The 15,296-nt window shown below is 39.1% G+C and overlaps 1 protein-coding gene across 4 annotated transcripts in view; it reads right to left on the minus strand.

The window, feature by feature from the left end:
• Positions 1 to 15,296, minus strand: part of SPIRE1 (spire type actin nucleation factor 1) — a 111,369-nt gene that overhangs the window by 27,481 nt on the left and 68,592 nt on the right. For all 4 annotated transcript variants that reach the window (XM_072152272.1, XM_072152273.1, XM_072152274.1 and 1 more), the window contains exons 4-8: positions 10,454 to 10,579; positions 7,375 to 7,458; positions 6,717 to 6,881; positions 6,476 to 6,562; positions 4,991 to 5,120 (exon numbers count right to left, since the gene is read on the minus strand). In XM_072152272.1, the coding sequence (XP_072008373.1) occupies positions 4,991 to 5,120; positions 6,476 to 6,562; positions 6,717 to 6,881; positions 7,375 to 7,458; positions 10,454 to 10,579 (592 nt within the window). The remainder of the gene's footprint in view (positions 1 to 4,990; positions 5,121 to 6,475; positions 6,563 to 6,716; positions 6,882 to 7,374; positions 7,459 to 10,453; positions 10,580 to 15,296) is intronic.

Here is a 15,296-nt window from a genome sequence, read left to right on the forward strand (position 1 = left end):
GGGGCGACCATTGCCGTCTATGGGGACTAACGAGCGGCCACAAATTTGCGGCCGTATGTGAGCCCCCCCCCCCCCAGACGGCCGTTTGAATGAACCCTTAACCAAACACACATAAGTTACCAATACAAGCCATCTCAATGGAGATTAATCTGTATCTGTCCTATGCTCAATGGTTGCTTATTAACTTTTCCACACATGTTGAGTCGCCGTTATAGTTGATCAGGTTAATTTAAACTGTATGCTGTGTATTATTGCCCAATTTTGAAATGTGTGATAGAATTATGTACCCACTTGCTTAACATCATGTACTGTTAACTTGTGGTACCTCAATAAATGATACAAAATAAAAATAAAAGAAGGGAAGGAGTCCTAGACTATGAGAAATAAGATTCTCTGGTTCAATGAGATGAAGATTGAACTTTCTGGTGTTAATTGTAAGCCGTATGTGTGGAAACTGGAGAAGATCTGCAAGGAAGAATAGCAGGAGGATCCCCAAATCCTGACATGAAACACTTGTTGCATTATTCACAAGACGACTCATGGCTGTACTAGCTGCCAAAAGGTGCTTCTACTCAAATAAATACTTAAAGGAAACCACTTCCAATAGGGCTTCTAGGCAGCAAATGCCGTGCACCAGCTCAGGGTGAGCTAGTGCTGGTGCTCATCTTAATTATGTTCTTAACCATAATGGTGCGCCGAGCGCGGACCGCGGTGCGAGGAAGCTACTTCGGATATAAAGATTAATAAAGCGTTTAAATGCTTTAAAACCGTTTAAGAACATAACGAAGATAAGCACCGGCACCAGCTCACTCGGAGCTGGTGCACGGCATTTGCTGCTTAGAAGCCCTATCCGAAGTGCTAGGTTTCCTTTAAGACCCTGTGATATTTCAATTTTTTTTTTTACCAAATTACCAAAAACAACATCTAAACAGCATTTTTTTTCTGTCAAGATGGGAACAGAGTTTACATTAATGAACAAAAAAAAATTGGCTGCAATGAAACAAAGAGTGAAAAAGGTAAATGGGTCTAAATACTTTCTGTACCCATTGTATATACACGCACACACGCATATACACACACACACACTTTCTTCAATTGGATGTTCAAAAACAAAGTTGCCAGAGTCAAGATAATTTCCCATAAATGCCGCCATGTTGTCCCTTAGAAACATGGATACAACCACCTCCACACTCTGGCAGTGGTGGACAGGACTGCATGATTGAGGCGTCCGACTACCAGGATTCAGTGTTCATTACCATGTAGTAACTCCTGGCCATTTCATATGTTATATGTTTCTTTGCTCAATCACTCGAGCAACAGTGGTTGAATCCAAGTACAGCTGTCCTCCATTTCTAAGGGTCCATAGAACAAAATTCAAGGGAAATTATCTTCACACAGGTAAATTTTTGTAATATCATCCAATTGAAGAAATTAAATATGAAAGGCCAGCTGGGAATATTCCCTTAATCATCACCACAAACATACATAATACATAAAGTACATAATACAAATAGTAAATAATTAATCTAAGGACATATTAAGGAGCTGTCTGTCAATTAAATATAGCTTGGGGGGCTATTTAAACAAATGTTTAATACTTAACTCCTCCTGCTCAAGCACAGAGCCGTATGTTACAACCGCACCTCTGTTTGGATTACAAAGGCCGGCAGTGCCACCTGACCACTGTCACACGTCTGCTATACACCGAAACTAAGTAGACGCATGGCAGTGGTCGTGAAAGCTCTGCTGGGGTCTGTAAACAAACAGCACAGATGTAATGCGCCCTGAGTGAACCGGAGCGCCAGAGGATGTCAGAAGAAAAGGTCGTGTATAGCTTTTTTAAAACCCAGACAACCTCTTTAAGTGTTCATATAAAACCCAGATGCCTTAAAAAAAAGACAGTATACACATAAAACAATTCTTTACAAGTAGGAGTCTCCCAACACCACCCACACTTGGCTCATGGGCTAGTCATATATCAAAGTCAGCAGCTTGCTTTCAGATCAATATATTTTATATACCGTACATTCAGAGGATGGGATATTTATACAACCTGAAACATGCAATAAACTAAGTAGGATGATATTCATTATATGGCAAACCTAGCTGTGAGCCTTACCAATAAAACAGTCACATTTACAATAAAGCATTCTCTACTTCTCTACATACATATATGCAGCTCTCACTTCCCTCCACAAGAACCTTCCAGAAGATTAAAGAATCCAATTTCTCCTAACACGTCATATATCTAACACAACTTCCTACTGTTAATCAATATATCTGCCTTCTAGTGTGGGTAAAGAGCAAATTCTGCAGAAATTTACAGCTATCCTGGCGAAAATAATCTCAAAGGAAATCTTAAATGAACTAATTGCAAAAACTGTAGATAGTATAGGTCTAACACAAGACAATCTGATAGAAAACTGTTAAAGGGGTATTCTCAGTTCAGCAAATTACTGTTATTTATTGCATGATGAAAAATTATACATTTTTCCAATATACTTTCTGTATCTATTCCTCTTGGTTTTCTGGATCTCTGCTTGCGGTCACTCTATAGAAAGCTTCTATGTTTACTTCCAGTGGACAGAAATCTGACCATGGTCACACAGGTGCACGGCTTGTAATTATCAGAGAGTAATCAGAGCTGGGGGTTATAAAGAATGGTGCACCTGTGTGCAGTTTAAGACCACCTTACTGTGTGCTACCATAGCGGGGATACATGTAGTTTGCAGCCAAACTGCTTTTAAAGTAAAGCGGTCACCAGGATTTCACTTTTTCACCTAATGACACTATTGAACAGCATTTGGGAACCGAATTCCTAATTTGCTTTTATAACTACCATTAGTGGTTCCATTCACTTTTAAAAGTAGACTTAAGTTTACCTGGCTCCCTGACATCAAATTGCATTGAGTCATCATTATTATCTGCACACTGCTATTACAACGTTACTTCCTGCTCTGCCCTCCCCTGATGCAGATGTGAACTGACAGATTTGCCACCAGCATGGAGTCAGCTAATGGCTACATGAGGGAGGGAGCACCTTGCATGGTTGTAAATGCAGTGTGCTGATAATGATGATGACTCTGGCTTGACGCAATTTGCTGGCAGGGTGGAAATTACAAATGAAGCTTGGGAGTAAGTATAAGAGAATATTGGAAACATTCATAAGGTGGAAATGTGAACTGTTGATGCTAGGATTCCTTTAAGTGTAATGGACCAATGAAAATATACATAATTCATAGACTTAACTATTTTAGCTATATCCAAAGACATTAATGGAGAGAAACCACACATGTGACAAGCTCTCCACTCAGCCTGGCTTTAGACACCACATAGGAAACCCAGGACCCAGTGGGGTCTGTTTCCAACTATTCACGGTAACTTCAACTGTAAACTGTGTTTGCGTGGGTTTCCTCCAGGTCCTCTGGTTTCCTCCCACACTCCAAAAACATACTGGTAGGTTGATTAGATTGTGAGCCCCATTGGGGACAGGGGCTAATTTGGCAAGCTCTGTAAGCGCTGCGTAATCTGTGTGCGCTGTATAAATAAAGGAATTATTATTATTATAAACTGCAACCATGAGCTAAGTATAAACAGAGTTTTGTTCTGTACATAAGCCTGTCTGCATTGTAAAAACTGAAATAAAACAAAAAAATGCATGGACGTTAGCTGACAAAATTACTTGTATTGTTTAAAACCATCAAAACCAATTTTTGCCGCTTGTTGAGACATGGACACTCTTTTTATGCATATATGGATCAAATAGCAGAAATTATTTTATAAAATGTATTAAAGGAAAACAAAAGTGGTCCAAAGGAACCATTAAGGTTAATAATTTCCATTTTAAAAGAAACAAACCTAAAACTCAGATTGGCTTAATACTGCAATTCTTTGTACTGAATCCGTTCTTCTATTATAGAATTTGCCCAACTTCTCAACTGCATAACTCAATCAATGAAAGGATTAAGTTCCTACGCAAATCCCCTATAACTACCATTGATGCACCATCATTTCTGTTGTGAACTTGTGTGTTGTCTCAGTGCATTATCGTTGGCCTCCACATAGACAATTCACACGAAAATCTGCTGAGGTTGGTCAGGGACATGCATCTACACAACAGAGCCAGAGCGACTGCAAAATACCTGGAGCTGCAGATGTATGGTTATTCAATGGCAATGTGTTTCATTTGAAAAACCCCTTTAAGAATATACAATAAACAAAGAGCAAACATGTAAGCGGGTTATGTCATTTTGAAGTTTGTTGGTAAAGCCAACATAAAAAACCAATGATGCAAAGAAATAAAGTATGAGCAACAACAAAGCATAATTGCATAGCACAGCCGAGCACAATGTTAGGCTCCTAATCCAGACAAAGAAACACATGCTTTAACACACCCAAAGAAAGCTAATAATAACCTGTGTTATATTGACATTATGTAAAACACTTATTTTATAGGAGAAAGTACCGGAAGCCACAAACCCCTAGGATAACACATATGATTAACAAAACATTAATTTGTAGTTTGTATTTGTTTGTTTTTTTTAAACTGAAAAATACAGATCTTCATTCTTCATTCACCATAAACTAAGGGCATCTATATGTACTTTATTAAACCAATGTACAGCTTATAGAACCGTGCAAATACAAAGTTACATAATATAACTGTATTATAAAATCTAAAGCTGCACATATGCAGAACGTCAAACTAAAATGGACATCTTTTATCAACTATTGTTAGCTTGTGGTCAGCTATCCTATGTGTGTATGGTATTTAAGGCCATACATATGCTATTATATGAAAGTGTACAACACAGGTATGCAATCTGCTAATGAAAGGGGTCAGGTTCAAATGTATTATGAGTTATCCTCTAACCACAAAGACCTCCAAAAACTTATGAGACAGGACACACAACTGCCAGATACCAAAGCAAAGAAAATCTAACCACAAGCCTCTATATTATACCACTCCTCCTACTTTAAAAACTCTTACCTAGCCGGCTATGCCTAATTTCATCAGGAGACACAGGGCGAAGCTTCCTTTCAGATTTAATCTCTTCTAGCATTCGTTCATGTAGACTTCGTGGACGAGGTGGAGTAGGTTTTAACTTCCTTGCAGATACCTGAAGGGATAAAATACATTAGCACCCATTGTACATATGGTCAAGAGCTTTACCCATATATAAACCTAAGCAATTGTTTGGGGCCCCTAAAGGTTTAAGGGCCCACAAAGTGATGGGATTCGACATGCTGTGATATCATGTGATCAGATACATGCATAATGTACAGGTTGCTAATATTCGAAGGCTAAAGGACCTGTCACATGACATGCTGAGAAGAGGCATGGGACATAGGGAAGGGCTGGCTGAGCAGAACAAGCCTTTTCTGGTGCCAGGGAATATAACATAAAGTTGATTTATATGGATGTAAGGGAAACACTTTTTAGCTAAGAGAAGGGTTTCAAGTAAGTTAATAAGACTCTATAAGAACCTGTCACTAGCTGTATATATGAAAATGTGGTGACAGATTCCCCTTTAGTATAAAGGAGAAAACATCAAATTGTCTACGCCAGAACACTGGAGTAATTTGAACCTGAACCACAATTATTACGGTTTTAGACCAATATTAGGCTGTTATTCCGATTCCTACGACAAACTGGCACGTACTCTATAAAAGGGAGTGTGTCTGCACCAGAAATAACCTGTGTGACAGAAAACTGAGACCTACTAATAGGAGGCATAATGTACGACTCTACAGGGTGATGCCACAAATGGGGTTTTAAACCCGTTTTTGGTCCATTTTTAAGCAGTCCGTTAAAAAACACATGCGTTTTTTGAAAATGCATCCGTTTTTGCCAATTATCTTAATTAAAACTGGTCACAAAATGATGCGTTTTTAAAAACCGACCAACAACTGGTTCAAAACGCCATGTGTGGCATCACCCTTATACTGCACCAGATTAATCATCCAGCATCAGACACAGTGAACTGAATCTGGCAGAGAACTGGTCAACAGACCGACATATTAATACATGTCTCCCAACGTATTTTATTATTTATGAATGTTTTTATAAGCACTTTTAAGCATAATGGCAACACTATAAAAAAAACTACACAATACACTTAGTTGTAATATCTTCAGATTAAAAAGGCTGTAACATATTGCAATAAACCACTTCTAAATACATAAATTCTGGAAAATGTTTCCAGCGAGTAAAATTATAATATTAATTTCCACCTACGTAACAAATAAATATAAAATGAAACATATACTGTAAAACAAGCATTTCCAAAACACATTTGACCCGATTATTCCTGTGGAGAACTTGTTGCCAGCTGTTAGATGAATAATCTGCTTCTACAGTAAGAGGCCGCGTGCACAAATAGCAGTGCAGAGGCAGCCTAGCAGGGCATTTATTCATCAAGTCAGATGAGCTAAAAGCTTGGGATACATGATTATCGCTTGGCAGAATACATACAGGATTTAACGGGGGTCGGGACCGTATAAAATCCAGGATTATTTCATGAGCACTCTTCTTTAATCGTGGAGGGATGTCCCCCTGAACCTAGAACGAAATAAACAGTGTTGAGACACGACATTATAAACAGTATATACTAGCAATAGCAATTCAATGTCTAAACAACAGAGAACAAAGCAAACAAAATGAGGAACAGAGATAAAGAAGCTGTACTACCAAACTGTCTGGAAAACTGACTCACCATCACCTTCCTCAAGGTGTATCGCTTAGACCGGATGTCATCCATCAGCATTTCATAGGGAGTCAGCTGGTACTCAATAGGTAACATGTTGTATTGACGCTCTTGTACCTTTTTTAGCTTGACTCCATTTCGCAGATCCCGCATTACCTGGACCCAAAACCTGGCCTGAGAAGAAGAACCCACATCAGAGTCATAAGGTTGGATTTCAGAGCAAAGGACTAGGATCGACCTTTGCCATTTTAAACAATTTCCACAAGAACTAGTCATCGATACCAATGACTATATTAATGGACTGTTTAGGTAATAACCAAAATATTCGTATGAAATGAAAATTTTTAGATTCTAAATAATAAAATGTGGCCATTTTGGATGCCATGCCAATGTTTAAAAAAAAAAAAAGAAGGACTGCCTGACTTATTGCTGCAGATTACTGAAAACCCAGACAACTGCAAAATGCCTATAGACTTGACGGGAAGGAGCCACCAAAGAACAAACAACTCTACATTATCTGTAGCATCCTTTTCTCCTAGCTCCCGAAACATCTAGTTGCCTTGAGGTTATTTTGTCCTAGAAATAAAATGCTCTCAAAATCATTTGTTGGTGTAAACAGAGTTGCCATTACATGTGTATTTCCTACAAATTTATGTTAATTACTTACCCAATCTGAATTTTTCAGATCATCAAGGTCAGCACTGGATCTGTCAGATGAGTCTTTTTCCATCTGTTCAATCTTTTTTAAACTCTATAAATACAAACATTACAGGTTAAAAATAGTAATAAAAAATATATATATTAAAATAGATGTTATTGTTATATAGGAATTTTTTAATCATATTTAATTTGATTGTACTGTATATCATTCCGAAGACTGTGGATAGCTCTAGTAGAGCTTACTCTGGAGTTAAACCTTTGTCTATACTAAAAAACTATTTCAATGGTAATAAGCAATATTACTTCACTATTCTTTTGGATGCACACTACTCTAAAAGTTGTGTTAGTTTTTGTTTCAAATTTGGGGGTTTCAAATTATGCAGTCTAAACATTCCAGAAGCCATATTCAGCAGGGTTTGTGTGTAGTCAGTAACCATGGTGAAACATAGATCTTCATAGGAGCTTAATAGACATTTAATGGGGTGTGTGGGTAACAATTTTAGCCAAATAAAAAATGGGCTTTATCTGAACATGTTACTAGCTGTACTTCTGTAAATGTGGTGACAGGTTCCCTCTCAGTAAAAGCGAAGTTATCCCAATACCCAGGGGTAGAAGCCTTGTGCGACAGAAAAATTCTAATTCAAGATTATTTGAAGGTCTCCTTCAAAAAGTGGAAAAAAAAATATGCCTACTCTTACATATGAATAAAGACATGTTTAGCGCTACAGATCCGTACAACTCTGTTTCATGACAAAGCTCTGCAAAATAATATCATATGTTCTAAAAATTTTATTAATATCTATACTGTTCATATCTGTACAGTAATTTCCATTATAGAGTCATATATTACAAACGACTTCCACTGAAGCAGATTTGTTTTGCTTGGACTCCGCAGGCTCCCAGCATGAATTTTCCCTTTTAAGTCACTGTAATTGTCTGCCATTCTGTCTCACAGAGGCTGGCATTTTCTTTCTTCATACACAAGCATCTTCCGAGAATACTGCTTATTAGGAGCATTATAACACAGTGTGTTCTTTCAAGGGTTGTATGCTAAACGTAATCTTTGAAGATTTTTCTTCAGTTGTTTTTGTGGAAAGCCAAATGAAAGCGAGTGCCAAGATAATCTTTCACGAGCAGACTACCAATAAGGGACTCTAATCCAACCTTTTATACCCCAAACTGCACAACTAATCCAGTTCTAACTGATAAAAGCATCATGTAACTGGAAGTCATAAAAAAAAGGAATAGAAAATGTGGAATCAAAATTATTTATAACACGCAACAAAAACTGACAATCTGCAAAGAGCGCCAAGGCAGACTACTATGGAAGATAAACTAGCTATACTGAAAGGTGCCAAACTGGCTAATTACGCTAAAAGTTTTGTTGGCGTAGTTCTAATGACACTTCATTTTGAAACACAAGCTCTTTGTGCTTTAACTTCTAAAAAACGCCATATTAAAACACAAAATTAAAAGTTGTATATAAACCGGAATCAAAAACAAAATCCAAATTCTTGCACACAGAATGGGAAAGAGGGAGTTACCAAGCAACAATTCTATGCCCTTTGGAAATATGCCATGGGGCTACAAAGGTTAATCAGTGACAAAAAGCCAGTTTCCTAGGCATCACACTTTAGAACTAACATAAACAAGAGTGGATACACTCAAAATGCTTAACAGGTAAAAGTAACTTTCATATAAAATATAATTATAAACAACAGCATGTTTAGTCTGACTGCAGGATAACACATTATGGACTCCTGACCAAGCAGACCAAGACCAAGTGATCCTTCCAATCTTCCCAATAGGGTACAGTCACATGAACATAGGCAGGCACAAGTCAACACGCTGAAGAAGAAGAGAGATGAGCGCTGCCAGGGACCAGATAGACCATGTTACAGTTGGAGGCACGCTGGAGGCACCCGTGCAGGCCGCGGCACGCTGGAGGCACCTGTGCAGGCCGCGGCACGCTGGTCCATGGTTCATCAATGCACTATCCTGGGGTCTTCTCCTGCTAATCATCCAACATCTCATCAAGTTTAGAATGATCAAATCCAAGGTGAAAAAATTAGACGACAAACTAAGCTTTTCTCCCTGTGGTGTGTAATTTTATAAATATTCCGTAAAGCCACAGAGTTCATGAGGCATCAAATTCTTTTTAATTGCATAAATTTTTCTAATTGCATATAAACAAGCCGTGCAACTGCCAACATTTCTGAGACAGAAATAAGCAATGATCAACACTGGCAAAAGCAAAGAATCTACAACCTGCCATTTAAATAGCTGCAGAGGCCAAGGAAATAAGTCAATGGTGAGAAGGTTGGAATTATTTGTTTTGTGCTTCCTGAAGTATACAACAATAGCCTGTGGGAGGCTACTACAGTATACACGGATACATGAAGTGGAGGAGTATATTGCACAAATACTTGTAGGACTCTAAAGAAAGACCATTAGAACACGGTCAAGGTGCGGTACGGCAACATGTGCTCACCGACAGTGACTAGGCGCCACAGGCGTCAATGGGTTCAATATCTGGCCGTAAAGCTATCACTGTGTATGGGGAGAGAAATCAGGACTCATTTATTTTCCTAGAAGTCCTGTCAAGATTTACTCAGAAATCCTGCTTTAAAGTATCTAGTGTATAAGGATGAGCATACCCAAAGCACAATGTTTGGGTCCAAACCTGAAACTCTACCTAGGAGTTTGGGTTCACCCCTGTCGGCAACAACCATAATGGCAAAGCCACCAATGACATCACTGGAAGCGATGATCCTAGGAAAAATGTTGGCATGCCCGTGCACATGGGCTGGCAAAATTTAATGGGTTAAAACCCATGATTAGTGCCGACACATTCGCTGGTGTTAAATAGAGATGTAAGAACTGCACCAGTGGAATTTAAAGCGTTAACATCCGCCTTTGGTGCCAAGTGTGGTGCAAATTTTTCTTGATGACAAGCTTGTTTATGATTTGCTATATTTTAATAACGGTAAAACAAAACAATAAAGCTGTTAACATTTTTTTAATGAGACAAGTACATGACACTCTTACATTAGGGCAATCAGTGTTCATATTACAATATGGCTCACCTCTTTTGCACTTTTGATTTTTGACAGGAACATGTGTAGCTCCATGGTTTCTGCATACAGTGCCCGGCACACTGCCTGGTAGTGATTGGGGGCTTCTGCAGGAGTTGGCAGATGGGAGGCACACAGCTGGCAGGAAAAAACAAAGACTTGATTATCATTCATACACACAGTTCAAGTAATATCGTGCACTTTATAAATTAAATATATGACTAAGAACAATTTGTCCTGTAATGTCTAATAGTAGCACACTAGGACATTTCTACTTTATATGCACAATTGTCTGCTGTGTGTTGTGACAAATAACAGATTCAATAAAAATTCAGTTCTTTTTTGACTGCATTTAGGAAGAGAACCTGTCATCTCTCCAGGCAGGTATTTTAAAAATCCTCCAATATAAGCATTTCGTAGAACTGTTCATTAGACAAAACATATCAATTAGTTGCTGAAATTTGACAGCCCCTTTAAGATATTCATGAGGTCCAATGGTACTTTTGCTTGAGATTTAATAGCAGGTTAATGGCATGCTGCTGCAGTTACCATTATACACAAAAGGAGTGTGGTATAGAAAGGCGAACAAGGGAAGACCAAATAGTGCTCATAGAGTAGTAGAGTAGTAACTTGTAATGGTTAATGGTTAGGAAGATTGGAAAGAGGCTCACCGGATTTGGTTGTGTCAAGTTAAGCGCAACTCTAACATAGGTGTAAAGGGTCAGGTGTTAGTTTCTCCTGGTGCTGCCTGCGGACAAAGGTCGTTAAGACACGGTTGCCAAACCGGTCTGGAAGCGTAATCAGTAGAGCAGGGTAGGTACTTGTCGCAGTTGGCGCACACTGATTATTCACATACACAGGATGTTAGGTAAAAGGATATTTTATCTCTGGAACACAACGCGTTTTGGAGTCTAATATGACTCCTTTATCAAGAGGGTAGATACTGATTGGCTGAGATGGCTCATCCACGTTCCGCCCTGTGAGTGACAGCACAGACAGCGCGGTAACACACAGCAGCCACCCGCTCCCTGCTGTCAGCGCCCCAGCCATCTCAGCCAATCAGTATCTACCCACTTGATAAAGGAGTCATATTAGACTCAGAAGCGCTTTGTGTTCCAGAAATACCGAATAAAATATCCTTTTACCCAACATCCTGTGTATGTGAATAATCCGTGTGCGCCAACCGTGACAAGTACCTACCCTGCTCTACCCATTACACACACAAAAAATCATTTGTCTAAGATAGCTTTGGTTTTTTTAAGAAATCACATTCAACTTCTTGTGCCCGAGTCATGTGGGCATCCTCCAGCAGTCACCACTGAAAAATCGCCCACATCATTGGGGTCCAAGAGGTTGGGGGCTAATGCTTTGAGAATTGTCACTTACCATACATACTCGTGTATAAGCCGAGTTTTTCAGCACAAAAAATGTGCTGAAAAACGTCCCCTCGGCTTATACACGAGTCAATATAAAAAATAATAAAAAATTATAAACTTATATACTCACCCTCCGGTGGCCCCGATGTGCCGCGCTGCTCCCCTGATGTCCCTGCGGCTCCTCTTCTTGCTTCCGTGCCGTCTTCTTTCTTCTGCTTGGCGCCGCCATAGTTTTTCTCCCGGGCGGCGCCTAGCATGACGTCAGCAGCGGCGCATCATACTAGGCGCCTGCCGGAGAAGATCAATGGCGGCGCCCTGCAGAAGAAAGAAGACGGCGTGGAAGCCTGAAGACGAGCCGCGCGGACATCGGGGGAGCAGCGTTGCACATCGGGGCCACCGGAGGGTGAGTATATAAGTTTATTTATTTTTTTAATGCTGGGCAGTGCTGTATACTACTGGGGGCAGGGCTGTATACTACTGAGGGCAGGGCTGTATACTACTGGGGGCTGGTTGGCTATATACTGGGGGGGGGGTCTGTGACCAATGCATTTCCCACCCTCGGCTTATACTCGATTCAATAGGTTTTCCCAGTTTTTGGTGGTAAAATTAGGCGTCTCGGCTTATACTCGCGTCGGCTTATACTCGCGTATATACGGTACTTACTATGTATCGATCATACCAGCTCAACTCCTACATGTAGAGCACTAAAGCCGTTGGTGCTCGTTACCAATAGCATGTATTCAGTTGAAATAAATATGCAATCCAGACAAGCCCCTCCCACAGTAACATTTCAAAACATGATGAATAACTGGTTCCAATTATGCTAATGGCAATTTAGACACGCAGACAGCGTTTTTTCTGTCCGCGATTTTCAATGAACCTTTTTTTTTTTGATTGGTGTTTTCACATTTCAGTTTCTTTCCACTGATCCGTTGTCTGTAGAAAAAAATTATGGAACCTGAAATCACGAAGGCAATTGAAGTCTATGTGGAACATATATCAAACTTGTGGCTTGCCTTTTTCTTTAATTTTTGAGAGACTTTCCATGGTGTTTGTTCTTATTTGCGCCTAAGACAGTTTCCCTTCAAAGTTCGCTATTGTTTAGTTTTCTGCAGTGTTCCCTGTAATCCATATGTAAAAGTTACAAAAAAGTCGCACATTTTTGTGCAAATCTGCGGCTGCCCCTGACCAGGCTAATTGCAACTTCTGGAGACTTTTGTAAAAAAATAAAAATAAATTCACAAAAGACCAAACGCCACATGTATCAATAAGGAAAAAATGCTAAGTTACATCCAACCAGCAGAAAAGCCAAGAAAACTCACTAATTAAACTGGGGACAAAGTGTTCTTTTTTTTTATCTGTAACCGATATTAAACCTTTTTTTTTTTATATATGTATCTTCAAAAAAACTAGAGTACAACAGAAGTTTAACAGACAAAAGAAAAACCGATGTAGCAACAAAACCCAATGGCTGCCCAAAGAACGCCCAACACACAGGCCGCTGTAAATCTACCCTTAAATCATAAATGATGTACTATGTATCACATTTTTAAGCATAACTTTACAACAGCATCATTTAATGCTTTCTGTAAGGAAAAGTTAGCTAAAAAATAATTTTGAGAAAGAAAACAGCCTACATTGCTCAAGAAGGAGATAAGCATCATTCTGGGACCACGCCACTTTGAGGAAATTAAATACGGTAACTTTTTTTGGCTTACATTAAAGAATTACCAGCAATACCAGCTTCATCCACACAAGGGACATCAAACAGAATGTCAGCCATGCTTAGTCAGGCCTATTCATTCACCAGGCCGCATAATATCACATAAATTTGTGTTATTTTGGCGGCAAAACTGTGGTTTAAAAAGGAGTGCAAAGAAATATAGCAATAAGTTATACTCAAAAGCACCAAAAACCTGTTGTAATTAAGATTTTTACATTTCAAAAAGATAATATGAGGGGAGATTTATCAACTGGTCTGGCGGCCCATGGAAACCAATCAGAGCTCAGCTTTAATTTTATAAAGAGCTGTGGGGAATGAAAGCTGAGCTCGGATTGGTAGCTTTCATTGAATAAGGAGCCAAAAGAGAAGGAGTTCATTCTCTAGTTGAAGATAAAAGCAGTCTATATAGACAACGATGCAGTCTCTATTGTGGTATTTGCCATCTGTTCCAGCACAATCCCCATTCCCTGACAATCCGTGTCTACAGATATAAAGACATGACTGCTCTACGAACGGTTTCTAAGATTTATTAATAAATCTGTAGAGCATACAAAATATTTAAAAGTATTTCTATGTCTATATAGGGGTAAGAGCCCTACCCTGGCACTCACCCCCACACAATAAGAAGGATGAAGTGCCAAATCTAACTCCATCAGGTTTCCAAAACTGGGGCACATCAGATTACCAGACAAAGCTATTTTTAAGGTCGTCTGGCATTTTTTACACAGTGTCTACATCATACAGATGAAAGTTGTATGGAACGCAGGGATCATGGACACGTGAGAGTAATGGGACATGCCTATGAGACAGGGAAGGTCTACAGCACAGTGTTCACAGCGACTCGTGATTCCATTTAACCACCAACACAGATGATCAGGACCTTGTGATAGAGGAGAGCTCTGAGGAAAGCCATCATGTGAAAAGCAAGATTCTTGCTTCAGAGGATGAGAAAACTAGTCAAGAAATCCAGGAGACATTTATTTTTACTCCAAGACAGATACTGGTTTAATGGAAGGAATAAAGGCCTGCCCTAATAAAAGTATCTTTGTGCGACCATTTACCTTTATACTGATGACTGTTCTTGCCTTTGTTCTCATTATAAACGAGACAAGAGCTCCTCTGTGCACCACATTTTATCTGCAGCACTAGATCAGTTTCTTCTTTTAGATACCCAGTCTACAATATAGTCCTATCAAAGACCACCCCATAAGGCCTTGTATATAAGGGAACCCCGCCCCCCCCCCCCCCAAAAAAAAGACAGAGCCCTTTCTTAAAGTTACAACTGCTAAACACAGATATTAAAAGCGGTTTCAATGACTATAATACTGTAATACTATAATACTGACCCCCAACATTGAGGCTGAACAGTGGACTAAAGGGGCGATTGCTCATTTGTGAGTTATACACAGCTCCATGCCTTTTCCATGCATTTTTTTGTTCCATAGTATTAACTTTTCAAAAACCAAATAAAACTGAATGAAAATAACAAAAAGTTATGCAACGTAACAAGGAAAAGAAAAAAAAAAGAAAAGACTAACAATCCTCCTCAACCAATAATTGTTGATAGTTGAAGTTCTACGGTGTAACACTTCAATAGCATAACCAAGTTGTATTCTTAAAGCAATCATACAAAGCTTTACGAATGGTCACATATTCACTTTAAATCGGAACCTTAATGTCCAGGAGATTGGTCCAAACCATTTTAAACAAGAAAATAACGTTAGCTTCTACTTCAAAAAAGCAAACCATGGCAAGC

The sequence above is a fragment of the Engystomops pustulosus genome, chromosome 5, assembly GCF_040894005.1.
Source record: "Engystomops pustulosus chromosome 5, aEngPut4.maternal, whole genome shotgun sequence".
Classification (NCBI taxonomy): domain Eukaryota; kingdom Metazoa; phylum Chordata; class Amphibia; order Anura; family Leptodactylidae; genus Engystomops; species Engystomops pustulosus.